Genomic DNA, 23,524 nt, shown 5'->3' on the forward strand with positions numbered 1-23,524 from the left:
CGACTTGTGTCACTAAATGGAAAGCACCCCATTTAGCCAGAAATGAGCCCTACCTGTGAAGATAATCAATTTTTCATCAAGTTCTCCATCCTCAAACATTACATTTATCGTCTTGCAAAATTCCACATGTTTCGTCCTAGCGCGTTCGATTAACAATTGATATGTTGTTATTTTATATGGATGCATTTTCAGGAAATGTTTTAATATCCTATGTTGTTTTTGATATTTCAACAGCTTGGGCAGCTTTTCGAATGGAAGCATTTGGATTCTGTTCAAAATAAATTTTTTCAATATTTTCTTTTGTAGTTACAGACACAAAAGGACCTAGCAGATCGTGTCTACGGTCTTGAATAGTTCCATACTGGCCTATCACGGTCAAAGTTAGATATTTCGAAACTCGATCGAGTTATCGGCGTTCAATCTTATCCGAAATAAATTTAATTTCAAGTAAAATTGAGCGCTGATAACATTCGGACTTTCAACACAATCAATCTAAAACGCTACTACCCCCCCCCCAAATTAAATTAGAAAAACTGTAAAGAATTTATTGCGATAAATATTACCTCAGCCAGGGTTCGAACTTCGGACCTCGGAGCTCTTAGCCAACTCGACCACTGAGGCTTCGGAAATATTCTAATATATAATACATTTTTTGCATTTATGCAATTAAAATTTCTAACAGTTTTAGGGACAATTCATTAGTGAATTGGATAAACTATTAAATTTAGAAAACTTAAAATTCAGAGGAAATCTCATTTTGGAGAACGAAACTGTAGAGACTGCTCGACAATTGATAATTGCAAGATTAACGAAATTAAAGGTCTCAAATGGTACAGAGATACTTCACGATGAAAGGAGAGGTGCCGAGTAACATTACTTAAAATTGTATTTACAATTAATTGATCGAGTTTTGACCAGTGGGTGCTAGGACTTTTTTTTTCATCAATGACAGAGTCCGCATTGGTCGACGTCCTTGATCGTGTTTCGATCGATGGGTGCTGGGACTGTTTTCGAAAGATGACAGAGTCCGCATTGGTCGACGCCCTTTATTGAGTTTCGATCGGTGGGTGCTGGGATTGTTTTTTTTTTAAAGACAGAGTCCGCATTGGTCGATGTTCTTGATCGAGTTTCGACCAGTGGGTGCTGGGACTGTTCTCGAAAGATGACGGAGTCCGCATTGGTCGACGCCCTTTATTGAGTTTCGATCGGTGGGTGCTGGGATTGTTTTTTTTTTAAAGACAGAGTCCGCATTGGTCGATGTTCTTGATCGAGTTTCGACCAGTGGGTGCTGGGACTGTTCTCGAAAGATGACGGAGTCCGCATTGGTCGACGCCCTTTATTGAGTTTCGATCGGTGGGTGCTGGGACTGTTTTTTTTTTAAAGACAAAGTCCGTATTGGTCGACGTCCTTGATCGAGTTTCGACCAGTGGGTGCTGGGACTGTTCTTGAAAGATAACAGAGTCCGCATTGGTCGAAGCTCTTTATCGAGTTTCGACCTGTGGGTGCTGGGACTGTTTTTTTAAGGACAGAGTCCGCATTGGTCGACGTCGTTGATCGTATTTCGACCAATGGATGCTGCGACTGATCTCGAAAGAAGGAAAAGTCCGCAATCGACATCCTTGATCGAGTTTCGATCAGTGGGTACTAGGACTGCCCTCGAAAGAAGACAGAGTTTGCATTGGTCAACGTTTTTAATTGAGTTTCGACCAAGTGGGACTTGCTTCGAAAGAAGACATTAAATCTTATAGGATCGTATATGTGTGAAACACAACCTACAGAAATAAGTATCTTAAACGGAAAAAATTTTCACATTCTAGCAATCAATTTGACCGTTCTACATAATTATTTTGTCCAATAAATTAATTTTCAGATCTATATCTAGCTAAATTTTTAGACATTAAGTAAAATCATTCTTTTCGTATGTACAGAGTAACACTAAAATAAAAAATAAGGTGTTCTTATTTTCGTAGTGTACTACTCTTAATCTTCTTAAGAAGATTGCACTCCGTGCGAGAACGGAATGCAAGAGATCCGGGTTCGACTCCCGGCCGAGGCATTATTATTCGCAATAAGTTTATTACAGTTTTTAAGTTGGGAAATTTGGGGGGATTATCAATATTTTCAGATTTGATTGCGTTGAAAGACCGACAACCATATCGGCACGCAATTATCATTTCTGAAATTAATTCATTTAAATGAATTTACAATAGTTCAACATCTTAACGTTCTGACCGCTTCTTAATTTAAAGTATTATGTTTAACATTAGCAGTCTTTCAATCTTATTATTTTTTTTATTTATAATGAAATATTTTAGGAATCCTTAAAACTTATTTAAAGAAATTATTGAAAATCATTTTCTTTTGTAACAATACACGCTTCACATTGATGAGACTGTCGAAGATATTCAATAATTTTTTATGTATTCCGAATTTGTACCGCTTCTTGCATCAACGTATTGGTCAGATTATTTTGTAAATGTAATATTTTTTCTAACAGGTATTGCATTTATAAAATTAATTGATTGATTACATTTGTAAAATTGATCGATTGATTACATTTTCTAAATTTAATGCTTTCTTTAGTAGGCATTACATTTATAAAATAACCGACGTCTGACCAATATGTTGATGCAACACGTGGTACATGCGGTTTTTTAGTGTTTCAGTAGTCAAAATCTGATGGAGTTTGCTGTCAATTTGGCCCCAAATTGCTAACATTTTGTTATCAGGAAAGAAAATATAATTCAGTGAATAGACAATTTTATGAATGAATAGACAATCTTACTTACGAAAGAATTTGTTTCATAGGAAAAATTTATAAGAAATTGTAAGTGTTATGTACATGATTGTCACATATATGAATTAATTAAATTTTGATATTTTATTATATATCTATTATATTATGTCTTCAGAAAAATATAAACTTTTTACAATCAGAGCATTTTTATAATTGTAAATTAATATTCATATTTCATAATTGTAAATAAATATTACCTTTCTTTTAAAGCTGCTCGTTTCTTCTCAGTTTGTAGAAATTTGATCCATTCATTGGCAAGCAATTCTGTAATGCCTACTGCTTTTATTGCTCTGCTAATAGCTGGTTGCGACATAGATATCAAATAATCATTACCAATATCCCTTTGATAGCGAAAAACCGTAATGCAACTAAAACCTACAACCAATGCAGTTTTTGTTATATAGTAACAATTTTTTATTGCATTAAATTTAACAGAACCAATATATGTATATTTTATGGTTTTATTATAAAGTACATAACTATACCTGTGTTTTTACACTTATTCCTCTTGCTCCTTTATGTTGCAGAATACTTCGAAGAGAATCACATAAATAAATTACAGCTTCTTTTGATAAGCGGAAAACTTTTACAAATTGTTTATCAGTTAAATCGAATGGATCAATATTATATATATCTCTCAATTCTTTCATTAGTCTAGCATTTTTCCGCACTGCTTGCTCCTCCGCAAAGTCTAACAAATTGAACAATCTATCAGCCATTTATTCAAAATGTAATATCTACTCTTCACAAGATTTTCAAAATATTTATTCAACTGCGTTATGATATTTAGCGCTGTCTAAAAGTCGGCGTTAGCATTACTTTACGTAATGCAAGAGCATCAACGACATATATACCTAGACCGAACATTCGATATCTGGCATGAAGCTAACTAGTTGACAGAGAAACTGTGCGACAAAGAGCTATCTTTGTGTATGTTCCTCTCTTTTCCTCTAAAGCAACGGTGTCAACTCCTGATGATCTCGATCATAATGCATCAGTTTTGATGAACCACTCGCTCGTGGCGGACGCGTCTCGACTCGGGTGTTAGCTATTGTATATTTTTGAAAGTGTTGCCGACTTTGACCGAGCATTGAAACATACATAATCATCCCGCGGTCTTGGACGACCCGTTCGGTCGTCCTGGGCTGCGTTCAGAAAGTTTACTCTTTAACTCAGAGTTAATTAGAGTTAACTCTATAGCGTTCAGAAACTCGAATATGACCGGAAGTACGTTAAGAGTAAGGTGTTCATAAATTCGACGGAGTTAACTCTAGAGTGAACTTTCTTAACTCATGTCAGAGAGGTAGGTAGAAATAACTCGACATGCGCAGTGAATGTCTACTTATTCGTCACAATGAATATCTATTTATTTTAACCTAAAATTTATAGATAAAGGTAAATATCTAGAATCACATAACCACGCTTTTGGATACATCACTTTTGGATATATCTTTGAAGATTTTAATAATCCCTCAAAAATGAAAAACTACATAATAATTACAGACGAAACAGGAGCGAGAATAACTAATGAAAATGGTCTTACACTAATACAAAATGTTGCAGGTAATTCATTTTCTATTTTTTTAGTAAAGAAATTTGTAATTATTGTTATTTTACTTTTAATGGTAGTAGATTAGTGAATAATATAAAATAATTATAGATGATTTCTCGTAGATAAATATTTGTTAAAAATATTTTTGAGGACAAATATATTTATTATTTAAATGTTGAAGTTGATGTAATGTAGTATTTTTTACAACTTTCGATGGAATGTATAATGGCTATAAAATAATTGGATATAACAGGGCAATATGAGTCAAGCACGGTAATTCTTGTGCAAACCAATATGGTTAACAAAGCAACTTTATTAATAATTAATCCGCTTACATGGTTCAACTTACTTTCGAGCCATCTTCAGAGACAATATGATGTTATAATTACAAACAAATTTCTTTACAAACTCATTTATTTCAGTGAGCCACCTCTATCTATTAACAGAAACTATAATATAAAAACGAACTCTAATAACAATATAAAATGTATTAAAATTATTAAAAAGTAAATTTGTTAGAAGTAAAAACGATTTACTGTAAAATAATAAGGTAGCTCACTAAAACAAAAATTCACCATATCGCAAACACTTAAATTCTATCGGTTTAGTAAAAAACCAGTCTTTGACCATTCAGCGAATCAGTGTCAATTATGTTGAAATTAATGAATAACTTTTAATACACGTAAAACATTAATCGCAAAGGAAAAGAAAAAAGAAGGAAAGAAAACTCTGATATTAATTATAGTTCAGATGGACATCAAAACCAAAACTGTATCTTTAATAATTTAATCTCAATATGTAACAAAGAATGTGCACTAATCAGTGTACATTAAATTATTACTCCTATTGCCCTAACTCTTATTGCCCCCTGTTATATCCAACCATTTTGTATCATTAAAGAGTCTTTAGGAATTAATTTATAATGGTTATGTTCCAAAATTTGCTGCTATAGTGCTGAAAATGTATACGTAACGTAAACTGTAGATTTTCAGCACTGGCAGTGAATTTTGGAACATAGCTAGAGTACTATAGGTTCGGTTTAGTAAAAATTATGGAGAGAAACAGTTAGAAATAAGAAAAACCGTGACAAAAGTATATACAATATATAGATAGAATCTCTCTGTGTTTTTCTCATTTTGAACTGGATCTATTCGTAATTTTTATAATTTTTTTATTTTTTGTAATTTAATTTTTTACATCGTAAAGTGTCAATGTAACGTAAAATTGTACCAATAACATATTTCATTTAATTTTATTTTCAGACAAGAGTTTAATCTATGCTGACATTACAGCAGAAGAGTCTGCCACTGATAGAAGTTGTCCAAGTTCTTCATCCGAACAGTGCAGTAACATTGATGAAAGAAATAGTAAATGGACGCATAATGCAACAGTGGCATTAATATATGAATATAAAAATAACATGAAATTGTTCCAATCATCCACAATGCGAAAAGAAATGGTATGGAAAATAATTTCAACAAATTTGGGCCAGAAAAATTGCCATTATACACCGAAGCAGTGCGAATTTAAATTCAAAAATTTAAAAAAAAAATATCATTCAAAAATTGATAATATGAAAGCAACATCCAGTGGTGCAGCTGCTATAAAATTTGAATATTTCGATTTATTCAATGAAATATTTGGACACAAACCCAATGTTGTCCCTCTTGCAACTGCATCATCTTCTAGAGGTCAGGGAATAGCACTGAATACTGCAGAAGATATTTTGCAGGATGATGATATTGATATACAAAATAAAGAGAATACTCAACTGAAAAAACGTGCCTCCTCCGAAGAAACACCAAAAAAAATAACTATTCCAAAAAAACTAAAATGGATGAAATATTAGTGCAATTTGATAACATTAATACAAAAAAAGAAGAGGGAAGGTATATGAGACACAAAGAACTCATCGCCATTCAAGAAAATGCAATAAAGATTTTTAGTGAAAAAATGGACAAATTAATCGATAAATTGTAATTTTCTTTTTTAATTCTGAAAAAAGGCTTTATTGCATTTTTAAGTATTTTTATGTTAAGTCAGTGGCATACGATGTCTGTTTTCCTGCTGGATTGCTAGCTGGATTAGAATCTTGCCATCGTATTAGCTATGGTGCAATCGGTATCAGTATCTCAACCAATGCGGTGGCAAGATTCTAATCCAGCTAGCAATCCAACAGGAAAACAAGCATCCGTGTGCCGCAGGCTTTATTATACGAATATAAAGTATTCAACAATTTCAGTATATGAAAGTTTTATTTGAGTTTATGTTATACTTAAGTAGAGTATTTTGTAATTATAAGAATGTTTATGTTATACTAGAGAATTTACTAAGAATGTTTATGTTATACTTCATTGTTTCCAACATAATTAGTACTTATATTTGTTATTACTAAAAACAATATTTAGTTATTTTGGACAATGTGATTAAAAACTATTAACTTGAAAAGCAAATGTATAAAAATGTGGAGCAGATTATATAAGTATCACAGTTTTGTATTCCTCGTGCATTATACTTAATCTATTTTCAGTAATGTATATCAAAATATTTTGATAAATAAAATACAGATTCAAGCAATATAAAAGCATATGATTTATTATTCTTATACATTTAATATATTATATTCATTTATTTAATTATGTTTATCAAACAATCAACAGCAATTAATATATTAATAAATTGATATAAAACCGGCTTATTTACTAAAGAATACAAAATAATATGATTTATAAAATTGATATACATTTATGCTCTGTGATAAAGATATTCAGCAAGAGCATCTCTTTTCTGATTACCATTAATTTCATTATGACAATTTTGAATTCTAATATTTCCATCCATATTATCATTAACTTCCATTCCTTCGTTAATATATTCCTCAATATTTATTTCTCCATGATCTAAGCACATGTTGTGTATGGTACAAGCAGCCAAAATTGTCGCTGGGATTAAATCTGTGCGATTCATATCTAAATATTTCAGCCTTCGAAATCGTCCTTTTAAGAGAGCAAATGTTCTTTCTATAACTTGTCTACTTTTGGATAAAGCTTCATTAAATCGCCTGTTAATGTCATTTAAATTTCCTCTATCGATATAAGGTGGTATTAGCCATTGTAATACAGGATAAGCTTTATCCCCCAATAAAAATTGATTTCCAGGGAAGTAGCGATTTGTATTAAACATTATATTAGTATATATGTCTGAGTTTCTAAAAATTCTTACATCGCTCACAGAACTTGGGTATCCTGCAAAGCAATCAATAAATTTCATTGATGCATCACATATGCCTTGCAATGTGATAGCATAAAAGCATTTTCGATTTATATAACTGTCTGCATCAATTTTTGGAGCTTTGATTGAAATGTACGTTCCGTCAATTGCACCAATAATATCAGGAATGTTTGAGATTTTTTCAAATTTTTCTGTAATTGTATCAATTTCATTTCCTTGTGGCCACTTTATTATGTGAGGTGCAATTATGCAAATAGCATTAATTACTCGCACAAAACATATGGATAGCGACGACTTTGCCATGTCAAACCTTTCACCGATAGATCTAAAAAATTATTAAGACATTATAACTCGTGCATTTTAATATTTCAATTTGATTTGTAATAATAACTTATAATTCTAAGAATTTATAAACAAATTTCTTAAAAAATAAGTATTTATCCTTTATCCATGATCCCTGCTGTAAATTCCCATAAGGATCCCATAGGAAATTGACCCAGGAGTATTATGAGGCAGAGTATAACAATGAAATTGAGAATCACGAAATTGTGCATTTATTTATAAGTAATATATTTTATGTATAACATCTATGCAGTGTATAAACACGATCGTTTATATGTATACTGCATAAATAGATGTATAATGTATATGTATTGTTACAATATACGTATTGTAATAAATGCATACACATTATACATCTATTTATGCAATATACACGTAAATAATTGTTTATACACTGTATAGATGTTATACATAAAATATATTACTTATAAACAAATGTACAATTTCATGATTCTCTATATTTCAGTGTTACACTCTGCCCTAATGTTTCTGGGTTAATTTCCCATGGGATTTCTATGGGAATTTGCGGCAAGGCAATAATTTATACTTTTGAACAATTTCAATAATCATTAACAAATAAAACAATAATTCGAATACATGCTAATATTTCATAAATCATGAAATATTGTGTTATAGATGGATCTTACAAAATCAGATAATATTCAAGATCTAATATTCTAATCCACATTTGCTCATGTAAGCAAATATAAGTGCATAATATATTCTGGTAGTACAGTCTCATGAAATAAAATCATATTTTTTTAATCTATTACATAGTGAATCTTTAACATAGTAGTAAAAATGCAAAAAATGAACAGTCCAATAACCAATTATTACATTGATCTAACAAACTCGGATTAGTTATTGGATTACTTACTTTTTGCATTTTCACTGCATTAAAGATATATAATAAATTCCCTTATTTGATTTTACGGATATAAACAAATACCTGTATGAATCAGGTGTAGCCAATATCCAAATCACTGACAGTAATTGCTTTCGTGGATCTATCAGTGAACGACCAGTTTGTTTATTTTTATTCTCAGGCTTTAACAGCGGACCAACTTGTTCCAGTAAATATTCGAATGCTTCACAGGATAATCTAAAATGTCGTTGAAACTCTACACTTGTAAAGTTTGCTATGTTTTCTATGTAGCCAACAATACGATTAGGCCTCTTTTTCAAATGTGTCCCAATTAATAACATTTCAAAGTCTTCATCATCAGATTCTTGATCCTAATAATACATACAATATTGAATATAAATATACATAAACATATTTTGAGATGTGTTAAGATATCAAAATAGAAAAATGTGAAGATTCTTTATAAAATGTTCTTGTTAATAAATAATGATGAATTTGTTTAAATTTTGTATTTATAAACAAAAAGGAAAAATGTATTATGATACTAAACACACATTAAAGAATTATATAATACTTACTTCAATATTCAGCAATAAGTTTTTCGCAAAAGAAAATATAGTAAAAGAAATTACTTTCTTCATGTTTGCCATGTTGGTTAGTCTAGCTGAGATAATTCAAATTTCAACTGTCGACGACTCTGGTCGTTCACAAAGTCACACAAACTAGAGTTAAACTCTTACCTAACTCAACTCTACTCTAAGGGTGAAATCACACGATGCGTCATAGGGCTGCGGAATACAAAATGCGTCATTGAAGCAACCAATCACCTCTATTCCGCATTTTGCCTTTAGATGTTCCGAAATAATCCGGAATAGAAAGTGCGTATGTTTTAAACGTGCGTAGTTCCAGTAACTCCAATTTCAACAAACGTCCACTGGAGAATGTAAGAGATGATGAGGAGGATATATCAGGAATGAACTCAAGTGTGTCCAGTTTTACCAGCTTCTCAGAACATGTTAAACGTAAATAGATAGTTTTACTTTAGCACTTAAGTAACTTTTTTCTAAAATTGGATTATTTTAATTATTACTTCGATTATGTTGTATGTAATGTAAGTTTATATATGTATTTATATATATACATATATTACATACAACGTATTATATATGTATATATATAATGTATAATAAATTATTTGTCATCAAACGAAATTGATGAAATATATTATTATATTATTCAAACACAATAAGTGAAGAAGGTCATCTACGGTCAAAATGGATCTTGGTGCTTAATAATATTCTGTGAATATTTTTTATTTTTATATTGTTTTTACAATTTGTAGCTCACTGCGCGAGATCTTATCGGTCTTGAAATACAATCCCAAAGTCAGAGTATGTATTTTCACAAATTAAATTGACAAGCAATTAGTTATATCTATGCTAATCAATTTATTATATTGTGTTTCAGGTCCAAGGAAGCAGTCATCTGATGCTGAATTCAAAAAGGACTTGTTTAAAATGTTATCAGATAGTAGCAAAGCTCCTGACGGTGTTGAAGGATTTTTGCTTCAACTGGGCGATATTTTAAGAAAATTGCCATATAAAAATAGAAGACTACTTGAAACTAAAATTATGATGGATGCATTAAAAGCAGAAGAAGAGGCAGGACTTATATAATTTATATTTATAAAGAAAATTATTATCTCGATGTAACATTTTTATTCTCATTCTTGGAAAAAACATAAAGTACAAAACTGTATCGGATTCATGTTTACTTACAAAATTATTTATGTAGGTAATTAAAATACACATTCATCTATACATTTTCTGCAGATTTATTTTAAAATTCATTATTCTCAGCTTTCTCCCATTGCCATTGTACAGCGCCTTCATTTACAAAATAGTTGGCAAATCTTTCTCTGTAAATACTGGACAAGTTACGTGAAATAACATCTCGGTTAATCTGATTTCCTATATTTCTAATAATGCCAAGCGATGTTTGCTGCCTGTCGTGTCCATTATATTGTAAATATTGTCTTTCCTGAGGGCGCCTTTCCTTTTGAAGTTCCTTAGTGATGATGAAATTGTGTAAGCAGATAGTGGCCAACACTATCTTTTCGGCTTTCGAGACGTAGGTATTGATTGGTCTTCGAAAAATTCGCCACCTTGCTGCAAGTATGCCAAAAGTTCTTTCAATAACCTGTCTGGCCCTGCTGAGACGATAATTAAATACTTTTTTCTTCAAATCAAGTTGTGAACTTTTTGGATAAGGTCGCATCAAGTACGGTGACAGCGGGTATGCCTCATCAGCCACCAAAACAAATGGTAACTCGTATTGATCAACTGGAGAAGATGGAGGCACATTCAAAGTATTTGCATCTAGTCCTGATTTTAATTTGCTATTAGCAAAAACTCCAGCATCGCTACGGCGACCCTCTGCTCCTACATCTACCAAAATGAACCTATAGTGCGCATCTGCAATGCCAGTAAGATTCAAACTATGGGTTTTTTTATAATTGTAATAGAAGGAGCCACTGTGAGGAGGAGCCTGTAATTTAAATTTTAAAGTCGTCTATTTCATGAATGTTAAATACAAAAGATATGTCTGAATAAATTATTATTACCTCTATTACAATATGTTTCCCATCTATTGCCCCCATGCAATGAGGGAAATTCCACATTGCTTCAAAATCTTCTGCTATCTTTGTCCATGCATCCTTGCTTGGTATTGGCATAACTAAATCCTTTAATTTAAGCCAGATTTCATCACAAGTTTCATGAATTATTTGCGAAACAGTGTTTGGAGAAACTCGAAATGCATATCCTATTGATCTCATGCTGTCTCCACTGGCTAAATACCTCAAGCAAATTTGCAACCTTGTGTGAGAAACAATTGGTTCTCTAATATTTGTTTGCTTTTCAATTCCAGGGCCTACTATTGAAAGAAGATGCTCGAAGGTGCCAACATCCATTCTCAAATAATTAAAATGCAGCGAAGGATCAGTTGCTCTCAGCATGGTAACTAAATTGTTACTATCACATTGGCGAAACCGCTGCTCTACTGAATAAATGGGCCTGACCCATACACTTCTTTTGGATTTTCTTTTTGACAAGGCAACGTAAATTGAGTATAATTTGAGCAAAGTTAACCTTATTTTCTCCTTTCGATAGTGCATCATTGGAGTTTTCAAGTATATTTTTATTAAGTGCTTAATAGCTTCAGTTATCATTATTTTATTATCCATGATGATAAAAAATTAGTTACTGTATGATAGCTTAATTGCATCAAATTTGCGCAAATATATTCAAGATCAAGACATGAAGAACAATGACGGATGACGCATTACGTGCGATTTCGGCGTGCCCTGTTCACACGTTGCGGAAAAAGGATAGTAAATTCTTTACAGCTGATTAAAACATCGTTTTGAGATTGTAAATATTAATTGTAAAATATTAAATATCACAACAGTAATAATTGTTTTTACAATTTGAGAAATTATATTTTATTTTAATAGGCAAATTATTAACATAAAGTTAGAAATTTCTAAATTTATTCATCCTGGATGCATCTTTGACGCATCATGTGAACATAGCACACAAAACTTGCGTGTTAGAAAAGTGCGGAATATCGCTGATTGGTTGCTTCAATAACGCACTCTGTATTCCGTAGCCCTATGACGCACCGTGTGATTTCACCCTAACTCTACTCGGAGTAAACTTTATGAACGCAGCCCAACTCTACTCTAACTCTACTCGGAGTAAACTTTATGAACGCAGCCCTGACGCGCGTCCTTGCGGCGTGACGACGCCGTAGACGCAGGCGCCCGGTGTTCGAACGGGCTTAGCCATTTTTGCAGGTGTTGCATCTTTTTTTTTTAACACACAGAAAACAATCATAAACATACGGTTATTACTATTGTGACGAGATCTGGCCGTATCGACCTCCTTTTACATTGTTTGGAGGCGGGAGCCATTAATTAAAGAAGAAGAAGAAGAAGATCATAATGCATATAATATTCTAAATAATGTCTTGAATATAAAATATATACCTGTATTTTATAAAAAAGAATATTTTTGTGGTTGAAGTGTAAGAATAAATCTTAATCAATTATTAAATAGTGTACATTATTTACTTGGATAGGTTAGGTAACGTAAAAACGCGATTTTTTTTCGTAACTTAAATATTATTCCGATAATGTATAGAAAAATTGTGTATGAAAAAATTTATACATAAAAAATAGAAAAGGTATATTAAAATATTACATTTATAATTAAAATTTAATTTGTAACATATAAAGTGGAAAAAATAGAACAGAAAATTGTTTAAAAATAAAACTAACTCTTATAACTAATAAACACTATATTTTACATATAAAGAAATTTAATACATATAAATACATGAAAAAATTATTGATTCTTAAAAATAACAATTTTCGTATGTTTATTCCTTATTCGTTTTACAGCATCATTTTTTCCTCTACATATATGATGTAACCTTGTTAATAAGTATAATCTTGTTATTAATTTTATTAATTGTGTTCTGTGGTCAGCTAATGGTGCTTGATCAAACATATGTAGCACATTTCCAAAAATATTATTTGATATAGTATAAAGAACTTGTACTGTTAATTTTGTAATATTAATCTGAGAAGCGCGCGCGCAGTTAAGTGTGAATGAGATCTTAATATTCTTTCTGCGGCAGTACAAATTTTTATTACATCTGGTGACGCTCTTTTAGGACCTCCTCTACATTTACGATCTTGAAGCCTCGAATAATTTTCTGTTGTCGTAAGCAGTAGTTTACATTGTTCGCATTTTATACGTTTTTCAACTCGTCTAGTAATAAAACCTGAAATATAAACTATGTATTATATCTTCGACATATTCGGATAAAACTGGAATGCTAACAATCTGTCTCATCATTTTGATGAATGATAGAATCGATTCCATTACTTATTGATTTTTCAACAGTCTGTATATATGTATTATCTTGAGCAATACAATTGGAATATGGTGATATATTTATTTGAGTATGTGCCAATAGTCTTTTATAGGCGTATTTAAATTATTTTGCAGAAGGATTGTTATTATGACCTCCTCTACTACGTACAGCAGAGAAAAACATCTCTAAGTGGTTCTATGAGAATTTATACGTTAGTAAAAATTTAATCTTTCCAGAAGAAATCAAACATTCTACAATATCAATTGCACTCTTCATGCATATAATCATGCCAAGGAAGCCTGTCTTTTTACAAGAATCCAAAATTAATTGTCCATCGTGCTTCAAATTACTCATATATTCAATATATGATTCAATAACTTGTCTTTTTAAAACTAAATTTTCTTGTGTAATTGGCATTTGACTGGAATTTTTACATAATAAATTTCTACTGTTTAATAAGTCAAACATATTGTTGATTTTACGAAGGAATATAGTTGTAGCTTCAGATCCTTTGAGCTCTTCTTTTTGAAAATCGTGATTGCAAAAATCAATTGCATTAGCTACACTATTGCTTAAGGTTTGTGCAGCAATTTATTCATTTTTTCATTTACATATTGAATGTGTCGTCTCCTCAATTTTGTTCCAGCATGTAATCCTTTAATTTCTTGTATTTTAACTAAATCTAATGCATATTTCCATTTTATTATGTTGTTATTTTCATCTCGAAAATCTTTCATTGTTGCATATGCATTCCGTATAAGTTTAATCATATGACATGCGTCTAAGAAGATATAAACTTTTTCTCCAGTCGCTGGATGTAAGAAATAATGTTTTAAATTAATCATTGATAAATTAGCACCCAAACATTGAACAGTGTTAATATTGCTTGCAGTATCATTCATTGTTAAAGAAATAACTGTAGCATCAACACTATATACAGCTAGTAATACTTCTTGCACCAAATTTGCTCTTTCTGAGCCATTCAATGAATTTATCAGATAGTAGGCGACAGGAATTTTCCATCCTCCATTTATATTAACTAATAAAAACACAGCCGCATATTTAGCTTCAGGTAGGCTATCATTATCTGTTATATTTGTTCCATAATCAATATATCTTGAATACCTATCTCCATCAATCTCAATTTGTTGCCTAATTGACATATCATCAACAATAAGTGCAAAGTACAAATGCTTCATGTTCTCTGCCGCTTCATTTACTTTTATTTGAACAGTTGCTAATGCGTCCTTACTTATTTCAGGGAGGCCACTAACATTCGTATACCATCGCCTAACAGTTTGTAAGTGTGGCAAACTATTCATGAACACTTTTCTAACATATTCATATGCTTTACTGGAATAAAACTGTAATGTCGCTGCGAATGTTTTTATTTCATCTGGAAAAATACCCTTCTTTGTATGTGTAGTTGTCTAGAAATTATTTTACGCAATGTTGGTGTCAAGGCTGCCTGTGTGAAAAAATATATATATAATGTATACATATACCCTAGTAGCACAAAGCATTGGCGCAATATTGGGAAATCAATGTACAGCCAATATTAAACATTGGTATAAGAATTGCACACCCAATATTGGTCCAATATTGTAAGGTAGACGCCTAGTCATATTTAACCAATATTGGTTCAACAATATTGGACCAATATTGGGTACACAATTTTTACCCAACGTTTTAAATTGGCTGTACATTGTTTGTCCAATATTTCGCCAATATTGGGTGAAAATTTAACCTCCAATATTGGTCCAATATTGATTTAACAATATTGGTTCAACAATATTGGACCAATATTTATTCAACAATATTGGACCAATATTGGGTACACAATTTTTACCCAATGTTCTAAATTGACTGTACATTGTTTTACCAATATTTCGCCAATATTGGGTGACAATTTAACCTCCAATATTGGTCCAATATTGTAAGGTAGACGCCCAATCATATTTAGTCAATATTTTGGTTCGACAATATTGGGTCAATATGGATTTAACAATATTGGGCCAATATTGGGGATTCAATTTTTATCCAATGTTTTATATTGGCTGTACATTGTTTTTCCAATATTTCGCCAATATTAGGTGAAATTTAATCTCTAATATATTGGTTTAATATTAAAATGGATGCCTAATCACATTTATATTGGACCAATATATATTGGGAATTCAATTTTAATGTACATATAAATTTATAATGTGAAAAATTATAAAATTACTATTATTATTGCTTAGTAAAAAATAATTAACATATAATACACTAACATAAACCTGATATTTTGCAATTTTTTGAACAAACTGCAATAAAATTTTTTCAATAAAATTCTTCCTCTTAAGCTCGTACAGAAATATTACACGGTATAGATTTTTGTTGTAATTTCTATTTAAGAAATTTCCTTGCTATTTATAATAAAAATAATTTTATTAAAATATTTTTTATAAAGGTTGATTTATATAGTATATAAAAGTTTGATATACGAGATATATATATATATATACACATTTTATGCGTGTATATATATATATAATATTTTATGGATAATGTATGAACATATATTTATCCATAAATATTATAAACATTCATATACATATTAACTTAAATTTTTCTTCTTAGCTGTAAATTGTAATATCAGGGTTGCCAACGATGTTCACAGCGAAAAAAGAGGAAAAGTGACCTTTTTCACAAAAAGAAGTGACTGAAAAGTGACACAAATGTGATCATAATTAAAATACATGGTAGTTGGTTCAAATTGTTTGTTACTTTGAATGAATTCAATATACAAAATGGAAAATTTAAATATGTATTTATTTCTGTAGAAAATTTTCATTATAACTTATTTTTTGGTATCATAGGAAGCCCTGTAATATTTTTACTTCAAAAATAAACATTTCTAATGGATACAAGTATAACTATGTAGCATAATCATAAAATCTCAATAATCAGAAATTATGTTACTTATAACATATTAAACTACGCCTGTTCAATTTGAGTTCCGAAGCCAAAATGCAAAGTCATCGACGCAAAAAATTCACTGTGGGTAAGATTTCGGGGACAGTGTTAATAAGCTTTATTCAGATGTGTATCAACACTTCATAATCCCTCAAATCTTAGATTGAATTTTTTTCCTCAGAAATTCTAAGATTTTTGCACTAATCGAAGAAATAAAATTTGAAATGACCACAATGAGAAAAACTCAACAAAAATATAGATGCTTTACTAACAGTAAATGACAATATAAGCGTAAATAGATTCAGTCGAGTACTTTCAATTAGTTCCATAAAAGATTTCAATGAAATTGCTAAAGTCTGGAGAGGTGGCTGTCGTTTTTGCTCCGGAGTTCAAATTGGAGAGGCCTGTATTAAATCATTTTACAAAAGAAAACTAATATTAGATATAAACATTTCAGATGCAGTGTAAAAAAGAAATTGTATGTTATGATACACTAATAAAACAATTTAAGGCGATCTTTAGTGTTATTCAGGTATAGAAACCAAAGTGTGTACCAAAGTGTACGGAACATTATTTTTGCGTGTTTAGTCACTAATGGTCTACCAAACCTCTAGGTGGGACTAGCCCTTTAATTCGTGTCTTATTCTCTCTGTCTCTTGTATTATATATCATGTTAGTAAGAAATTATTTTTAAACAGTATCGAATTCGTACGTATACAAAAAATCAACAGTTTTAGCGTTATAGTTGCACGTACAGGTTATCAGAATAAGCTCCACTCCTACTAACATCTACGAGGGTGGTTTGAAAAATCCGTGTAAAAATGAAAACTACTTAATTTTCCAGGATAAAACTTTTTTATTTTTCAATGTAGTCTCCTTTCTCTGACTTTGCACGAACCACCCTCGTATACCAATAATAACCTTGATACATGTACCAAACGATCGCTAAAAATCGCCTTTAATTAACACAAAAAGTATTTTTCCATATAACTGTTATACTCCAAAAAAAAACTTCATAAAAAAGTATATTATAATATGAATATTAATTCAGGCATGGGAGCGAATATAGGTGTCAAAAATAGTGAGAAACGTGAGCTTTTTATAGAAAAGTGAGAAAAAGTGAGATGTTTCTAAAAAAGTGAAAAAAAGTGAGAAAAGTTGTCCGCTCCCATCCCAGATATTATACATATTAAAATTAATTTGTTACAGCGAATTCGATTGGACACACTTCAGTGCGCACTAGTGCACATTAAAGCCGTCGTACACAAATTGATATAAAGATATGTGTTTGTTATAAATATAGAAACCGGTTAGACCACAAAATAGTCAATACACTTTAGTTTGCTATTAGGTAAAATATATATTTTGTGATTTGAAATTTTTGCATTTTACTTTATACTGAGATTAAATCAGTGTATATATAACGATTTTAATATGCATAATGCGTACTAGTGCGTCCATTCGATTTTGTCACATTAGAGTAATTTTTCTTTAAAATATATCGCAAGAATAAAACAAAACCTTATAAATACCAGACAAATTGAACGTTTCAAAAAAATTCATAAATGAGTTTTACATTAATTATTTATTACAGTTGAGTTATTAGTTGAGAGGTTAGTTGAGAGGCTGTCTCTTTCTTTTCTTCCTCCTTCTCTGTCTCCGCTTTCAGCAAGAAACTTCGAAATTCTTTTAAAAATTATATCCCTTGTTGCATTTGGTAACTTTTTTGATATTCCCTCTATAAATAAAAAAGGAGAGAAAATTTATATGCACATAATGAAACAAATTTTTTTTTTATTACAACTTTGCTTAAAAGATATAGTTTCAGTGGTTTTATAATGGAAAAGAAGTATCAAATTAAATTTACCATACACTGCAGCAGCAACTTTTGTAGCAGAAAAATTACGTTTCTTTTTTCTTCCGCAACCACTAAATTGTATTGAAACGCTCTTCTTCATGATTATTTTCATTACTGATGGCACTAATTGATTTATTGTTTCTCCAGACGCAAGATTGAGGTATTTAATCTAAAAAATAAAATATTGATTAACTGATTGATAAATAATATAAATATTGATAAATAATATAAATATTTAAGAAAAAAATAAGTTGATCAAAATTATTATAATATTTATATTCTAATATTTCTATGGTTTATTTAATAAAAAAAATTAATAATAAAAAATTAATAATGAATTTTTCTTTTCTTTTCTTTTTATGCTTTTATGTAAATTCTTATCTGGTATAATATTCTTATCCAAAAATTTTATAATTTTAATTAATAGATTATTTTACTATGATTTCGTCATATTTTTACCAGAGATACAAAGTCCTGTTCAGACTTTAGCAAAGAACTTTCAATTTCAATGAAATCTTCTATGGAACTAATCGGAAGTAGTCGACTAAATCTGTTTATGCTTATGTTATCATTTACTGTTAGTAAAGTATCTATTTTTGATTTCAGTTCCTCCTGAGTTCTTCTCATTGTTGTCATTTCAAATTTCATTTCTTCCATTAGTGCAAAAATCTTAGTTAGAATTCCTGAGGAAAAAAGATATGAAAGTTGTAACGCTTATAATAACAAAAACTAAATTAAAAATTTTTTAAATATAAACATAGAGAACAGCTACGAAATCATACCCTCTTTAATATGTTGGAAACTTATTGGATCTGTGATTTCTTTAGTTTTTTTAACGTTTTCTACACTGTCATCATTAGATTGTACAACAGGACTATTTATAATCTGATAATCTACTAAATTTTCCTGACATTCTGCAGCTGTTTGGGTTACTGTCGAATTTTAAAAAAGTATATTACATTTTAAGAATATTTCAAAAAGTAATTTTGAATATATATAACAATATATTAAATATTATAATACTTTGGTAAGAATTTCGAATAGGGAACCCAAGCAGCAAAGCAGGGCATCTTGACCAAATCAAAGTCAGGTCGCCCTAATTAAGTGAAAAATTACTAATTTTTGACATAAAAAACGTCTTAGCAGTTAAATATTGTTTGAAGTCTTCTGTACAGGTCGAAAATTACGAAATTTAAACCTATAAAAATGCCTTCAAAATTTAATGACTTCAAAGTTATACATTAGCTTATAAATGACTAAATTTTGACCAAAGCTATGCCTTCAAAGTCGATTTAACTTATAAGTCAAAATTAAAGCTCTGTTTGAAGGAAGTGTGACCTGATTGTATCACCTAATTTCAACCTCATAAGCGATATGACTTAATTGGTTAGGATTACCTAATTTTTTACTATATATAAATCGTTTGTGTTCTTGACTAATATAGGGAATATCTAAGGCACGAAATAAACCTTGTGGTCGCTGGAAATTAACTACAAAGTTGAGATTACCACGGAAAATGACTTATAAGGAAAATTGATCTAAGGTTAGGTCAAAATGCCCTGCAAAATTTACCCTGAAAGTTAATTATTGGTCTTGGACCTTATTAAAAGTCGCCATCCTGTTTGCTGTACAATCGCATCAGTTATTTTCTCTATGTTGATTATGAAGGAGTAAAAAATCGCTTGTTCAAGCAAGACACGTTTTTTTCTCTGTGCTGAGTGTTGTCATGAAAGGTTAAAATTTTTAAAAGCGTGATCGCGGCTTTGACCGTATATAATTATAAGTTAGGTTAAGTTAATTCCGTGATACATACTTACGATCGCGATGTAGCAGACATTTTTCGATATGTATCGATCCAGCGATTTCGACTTTGAGTCAATCTAACTTATAAATAGGGAAATTTGACTTGTTAGTCAGAATGCCTTAATGGTCGACAAGATGACATCAAAGTCAACGATTTTGAAGTAAAAATGCCCTGATTAAGGAAATTTACTCTCAAAGTTAGACATTTAGCCTTAGCAGTAAGGAAATTCGACCTATAGGTCAGTATTTGGACGAAAACATTAAATCAGCCATTATTGTAAGATTGTTCTGTCCGCCATGATATACTAAAACGCTTTCTAAAATTGAGCATTAATAAAAAATAAATTATATTATATCTCTCGGAATGTTAAGGATTGAAAAAAATATCTATTTTATGCTACTGTTAGCGTAGGTGCGAGATTAAAACATTTTTATTATACTAAGTGCAAAAATATATTGTTGTTAAATAATTAACGATTAATTAATAATTGTTTAAATTATATATTTTCGCAGGCGCGTTGATTTTAACGAAGTAAACTAAAAATCTGTATAGAAAATTTTCTTTCGCACTTATATTTCTGTCACGTATCATGCGATATTCGGTTTCAGAACCGACGTAAAGAAGGACTCTGTTACTATTTTATTTCGAACTTCCATGGCTGGTCGGAACCATATCAAGCACATGTTATAGCTGTAGTGTGATTCTCCGTCTTGGTAGAATTATTATGGAAATGTACAGTGTTGCCCTCTCGGCGACAAACACTGAGTCGTCGAAAGAAGGGAGGGCACAAATTGGTCAGAATTAGGTCAAAATTACCAAAATATTACCGATATTCGACCTTTTATTAGGTTTATTTGACCAAATCGGACTATGACTTATAAGACGAAATGCCTACCATTACTTAATTTCGACCGTAAAATTACATGATACGCGCCGCCGCCATCGTGGGGCCCACCGCCGCCACCGCCGCCGCCGCCCTTCCCAAAATGGACTGTCACCATCCCCTAATTTAACTATAAATTATTATTTTTTGGATAATCACTCACCAAAAAATGGACTGTCACCGTCCTCTAATTTAACTATAAATTATAATTATTTTTTGGATAATCATATAAAATACGCTGTCACTTTTTTTCAAAAATCATTGCTTCTTTGTTTTTTTCACAAAAAAGATTACAAAAATCACAAAAATCGCAAAATACAAAAAATCTCTACACAATAAAATACGCTGTCACTTTTTTTAAAAATCATTGCTTCTTTGTTTTTTTTCACAAAAAAAGATTACAAAAAATCACAAAAATCGCAAAATTACAAAAAAAAAATCTCTACACAATATAAAAATAAAAAATACTTTTTCTACAAAAATTGCTATTAGTCCTCATCCAGGTCTCTCATCCAGGCTGTCTCCTCAGCCCAAGCGGCAATCTCTGCCGCCTCTACCTCCTCTTCAGCTTCTGCCGCCGCCGCAGCTAGGTTAATTATGCAAAATTGCAATAGTTCATCCTCATCGACTAAATTGAAAAAGTCGAGCATGAATTCGACCAATTCACCAGTCGTACAAAGTGTGAAATCGAGCATCGGCAGGCTCTCAACTTCCTCCTCTTCAGTGGGAGCACCCTCGCCAGAGACACTCTCCTCCTCCTCATTTTCATAAGCCTCTTCATTAGGAGCATCCACATCAATGTAGCTATCCTCCTCCTCTCCCTCCGAATCATTTATTTCAAAATTATCTGGCTCTCTGAATTTCATTTTTTTAGTGTTGAAGAACTAAAAAAAAATATATAATCACTAAAATACTTGCAACCACACTAAAATACTCACAACCAAACCGTTTTAAATAAAATTACTTACGTTTTTAAATAAATGACAACTAATGAATCCGCGCGCGGACAAGACTGGAGAAAGAACTAGAAAATCTTGAGATTGTTGAAATTCAAGATATTAGCTCCTCAAGTGAAGAAGACGAGATACAAATTCGTGCTCCCAAAAAATATATCCGTGATGGTCAAAACCCATTTGAATTCTTTAATGAACAGGAGTTTAAAAGAAGATTTCGTTTTTCAAAAAACTCTGTTATGTTTGGCATTTTGCCATTAATTGAAGAAGGACTCGCAAAAATAAATAATCGCGGGTTACCAATATCCCCTGTCATACAATTATTGATCTGTTTACGCTTTTATGCAACAGCAAGTTTTCAGGTTAAAATATGTCGTATTTTCTGTTTAAATTATGTAACTTGATTTTCACAATAATGTTGAAATGATGTTATCATTTCATATGAAATCTTAATCACGATGATATAATCTTGATCTTTTCCAGTATTACTTATGTATTAAAACTGTCACATGACACCCTGTATAATAATTTTATTTTTCCAGCTTATTGTAGGAGATGTATTGCAAGTTTCACAATCCACTATTTCTAGAATCATTTTTCGAGTATCAGTTTTAATAGCAAGTCATGTTAATCGTTACATAAGAATGCCAATATCAGAAGAAGCACGTGTTGAAAACAAACGCTTGTTTAAGGAAGCTGGATATGGTGATGGAGTCATAGGTTTACCTTGTATTGATGGAGCAATACATTGTACGCACATTCGTCTCGTACACAGTAAATTTCAAGGTATTGAAATATATAGAAACAGAAAAGGATACTTTTCCTTAAATGTTCAGGTATGTTTGTTAAAATAAAGTTCTATTAAATATATGTTAAAAAGAAAAAAGACAATTATGTTTTATTTATATTATACTTATATACAAATCTATTGCATTTAAAATATACATTAATATATACATATAAATTCATTTTATTAATGTGTATTCTCATTTATTATTATATATTTTTTTATTCATGTTAATTTTTATTTACGTTTATATTTGTAGGCTGTTGTTGGTCCTCGTACAGAATTTTTAGATATAGTTCCCGAATGGCCAGGAAGAGAACATGATAGTCGAATCTTCCAAAATTCAAGGATATATATGCGATATAGACAACAAGCACTAGACGGAATGCTCGTTGGAGATAGTGGAGATCCGGCTTTACCGTTTTTACTTACACCAATTGCTAATCCTATAACCGGTGAAGAAATACGGTTTGACATTTTATAGCTATAATAATATACTATAAAATTTGAAATAAATTGTTTTTATATATGAAAAAGAAATCAAAGATTGAAG

The 23,524-nt window shown here is 30.9% G+C and overlaps 3 protein-coding genes across 4 annotated transcripts; 1 reads left to right on the forward strand and 2 right to left on the reverse strand.

Annotated features, from left to right (window-relative positions):
* Positions 1 to 10,618: 10,618 nt before the first annotated feature.
* On the reverse strand, positions 10,619 to 12,244 carry LOC108728429 (uncharacterized). Of its 2 annotated transcripts, XM_018456981.1 has the most exons (3): positions 11,411 to 12,244; positions 11,020 to 11,334; positions 10,827 to 10,955 (listed from the first exon to the last, which is right to left on the reverse strand). In XM_018456981.1, exons 1-3 carry the CDS (start codon positions 12,029 to 12,031, stop codon positions 10,896 to 10,898), a joined length of 996 nt encoding a protein of 331 aa, XP_018312483.1. In that variant the 5' UTR covers positions 12,032 to 12,244; the 3' UTR covers positions 10,827 to 10,895. The 2 variants fall into 2 exon arrangements, with proteins under 2 accessions (XP_018312482.1, XP_018312483.1); XM_018456980.1 differs by having other exon boundaries at positions 10,619 to 11,334.
* Positions 12,245 to 14,300: 2,056 nt separating this feature from the next.
* On the reverse strand, positions 14,301 to 21,349 carry LOC108728426 (uncharacterized). Its single transcript, XM_018456978.1, has 5 exons — positions 21,244 to 21,349; positions 19,327 to 19,476; positions 19,004 to 19,227; positions 18,554 to 18,713; positions 14,301 to 15,124 (listed from the first exon to the last, which is right to left on the reverse strand). Exons 1-5 carry the CDS (start codon positions 21,347 to 21,349, stop codon positions 14,301 to 14,303), a joined length of 1,464 nt encoding a protein of 487 aa, XP_018312480.1.
* An 891-nt stretch (positions 21,350 to 22,240) lies between these two features.
* On the forward strand, positions 22,241 to 23,455 carry LOC108728428 (putative nuclease HARBI1; the record flags this gene model as incomplete). The annotated part of the gene is made up of 3 exons (XM_018456979.1): positions 22,241 to 22,546; positions 22,727 to 23,020; positions 23,231 to 23,455. Coding segments are annotated over 3 exons (825 nt in total), but the record flags the coding sequence as incomplete, so codon positions are not given.
* Between the last annotated feature and the right edge of the window lie 69 nt (positions 23,456 to 23,524).

This window comes from Mycetomoellerius zeteki, unplaced genomic scaffold (genome assembly GCF_001594055.1).
Source record: "Mycetomoellerius zeteki isolate Tzet28-1 unplaced genomic scaffold, Tzet1.0 scaffold615, whole genome shotgun sequence".
Taxonomy (NCBI): Eukaryota; Metazoa; Arthropoda; class Insecta; order Hymenoptera; family Formicidae; genus Mycetomoellerius; species Mycetomoellerius zeteki.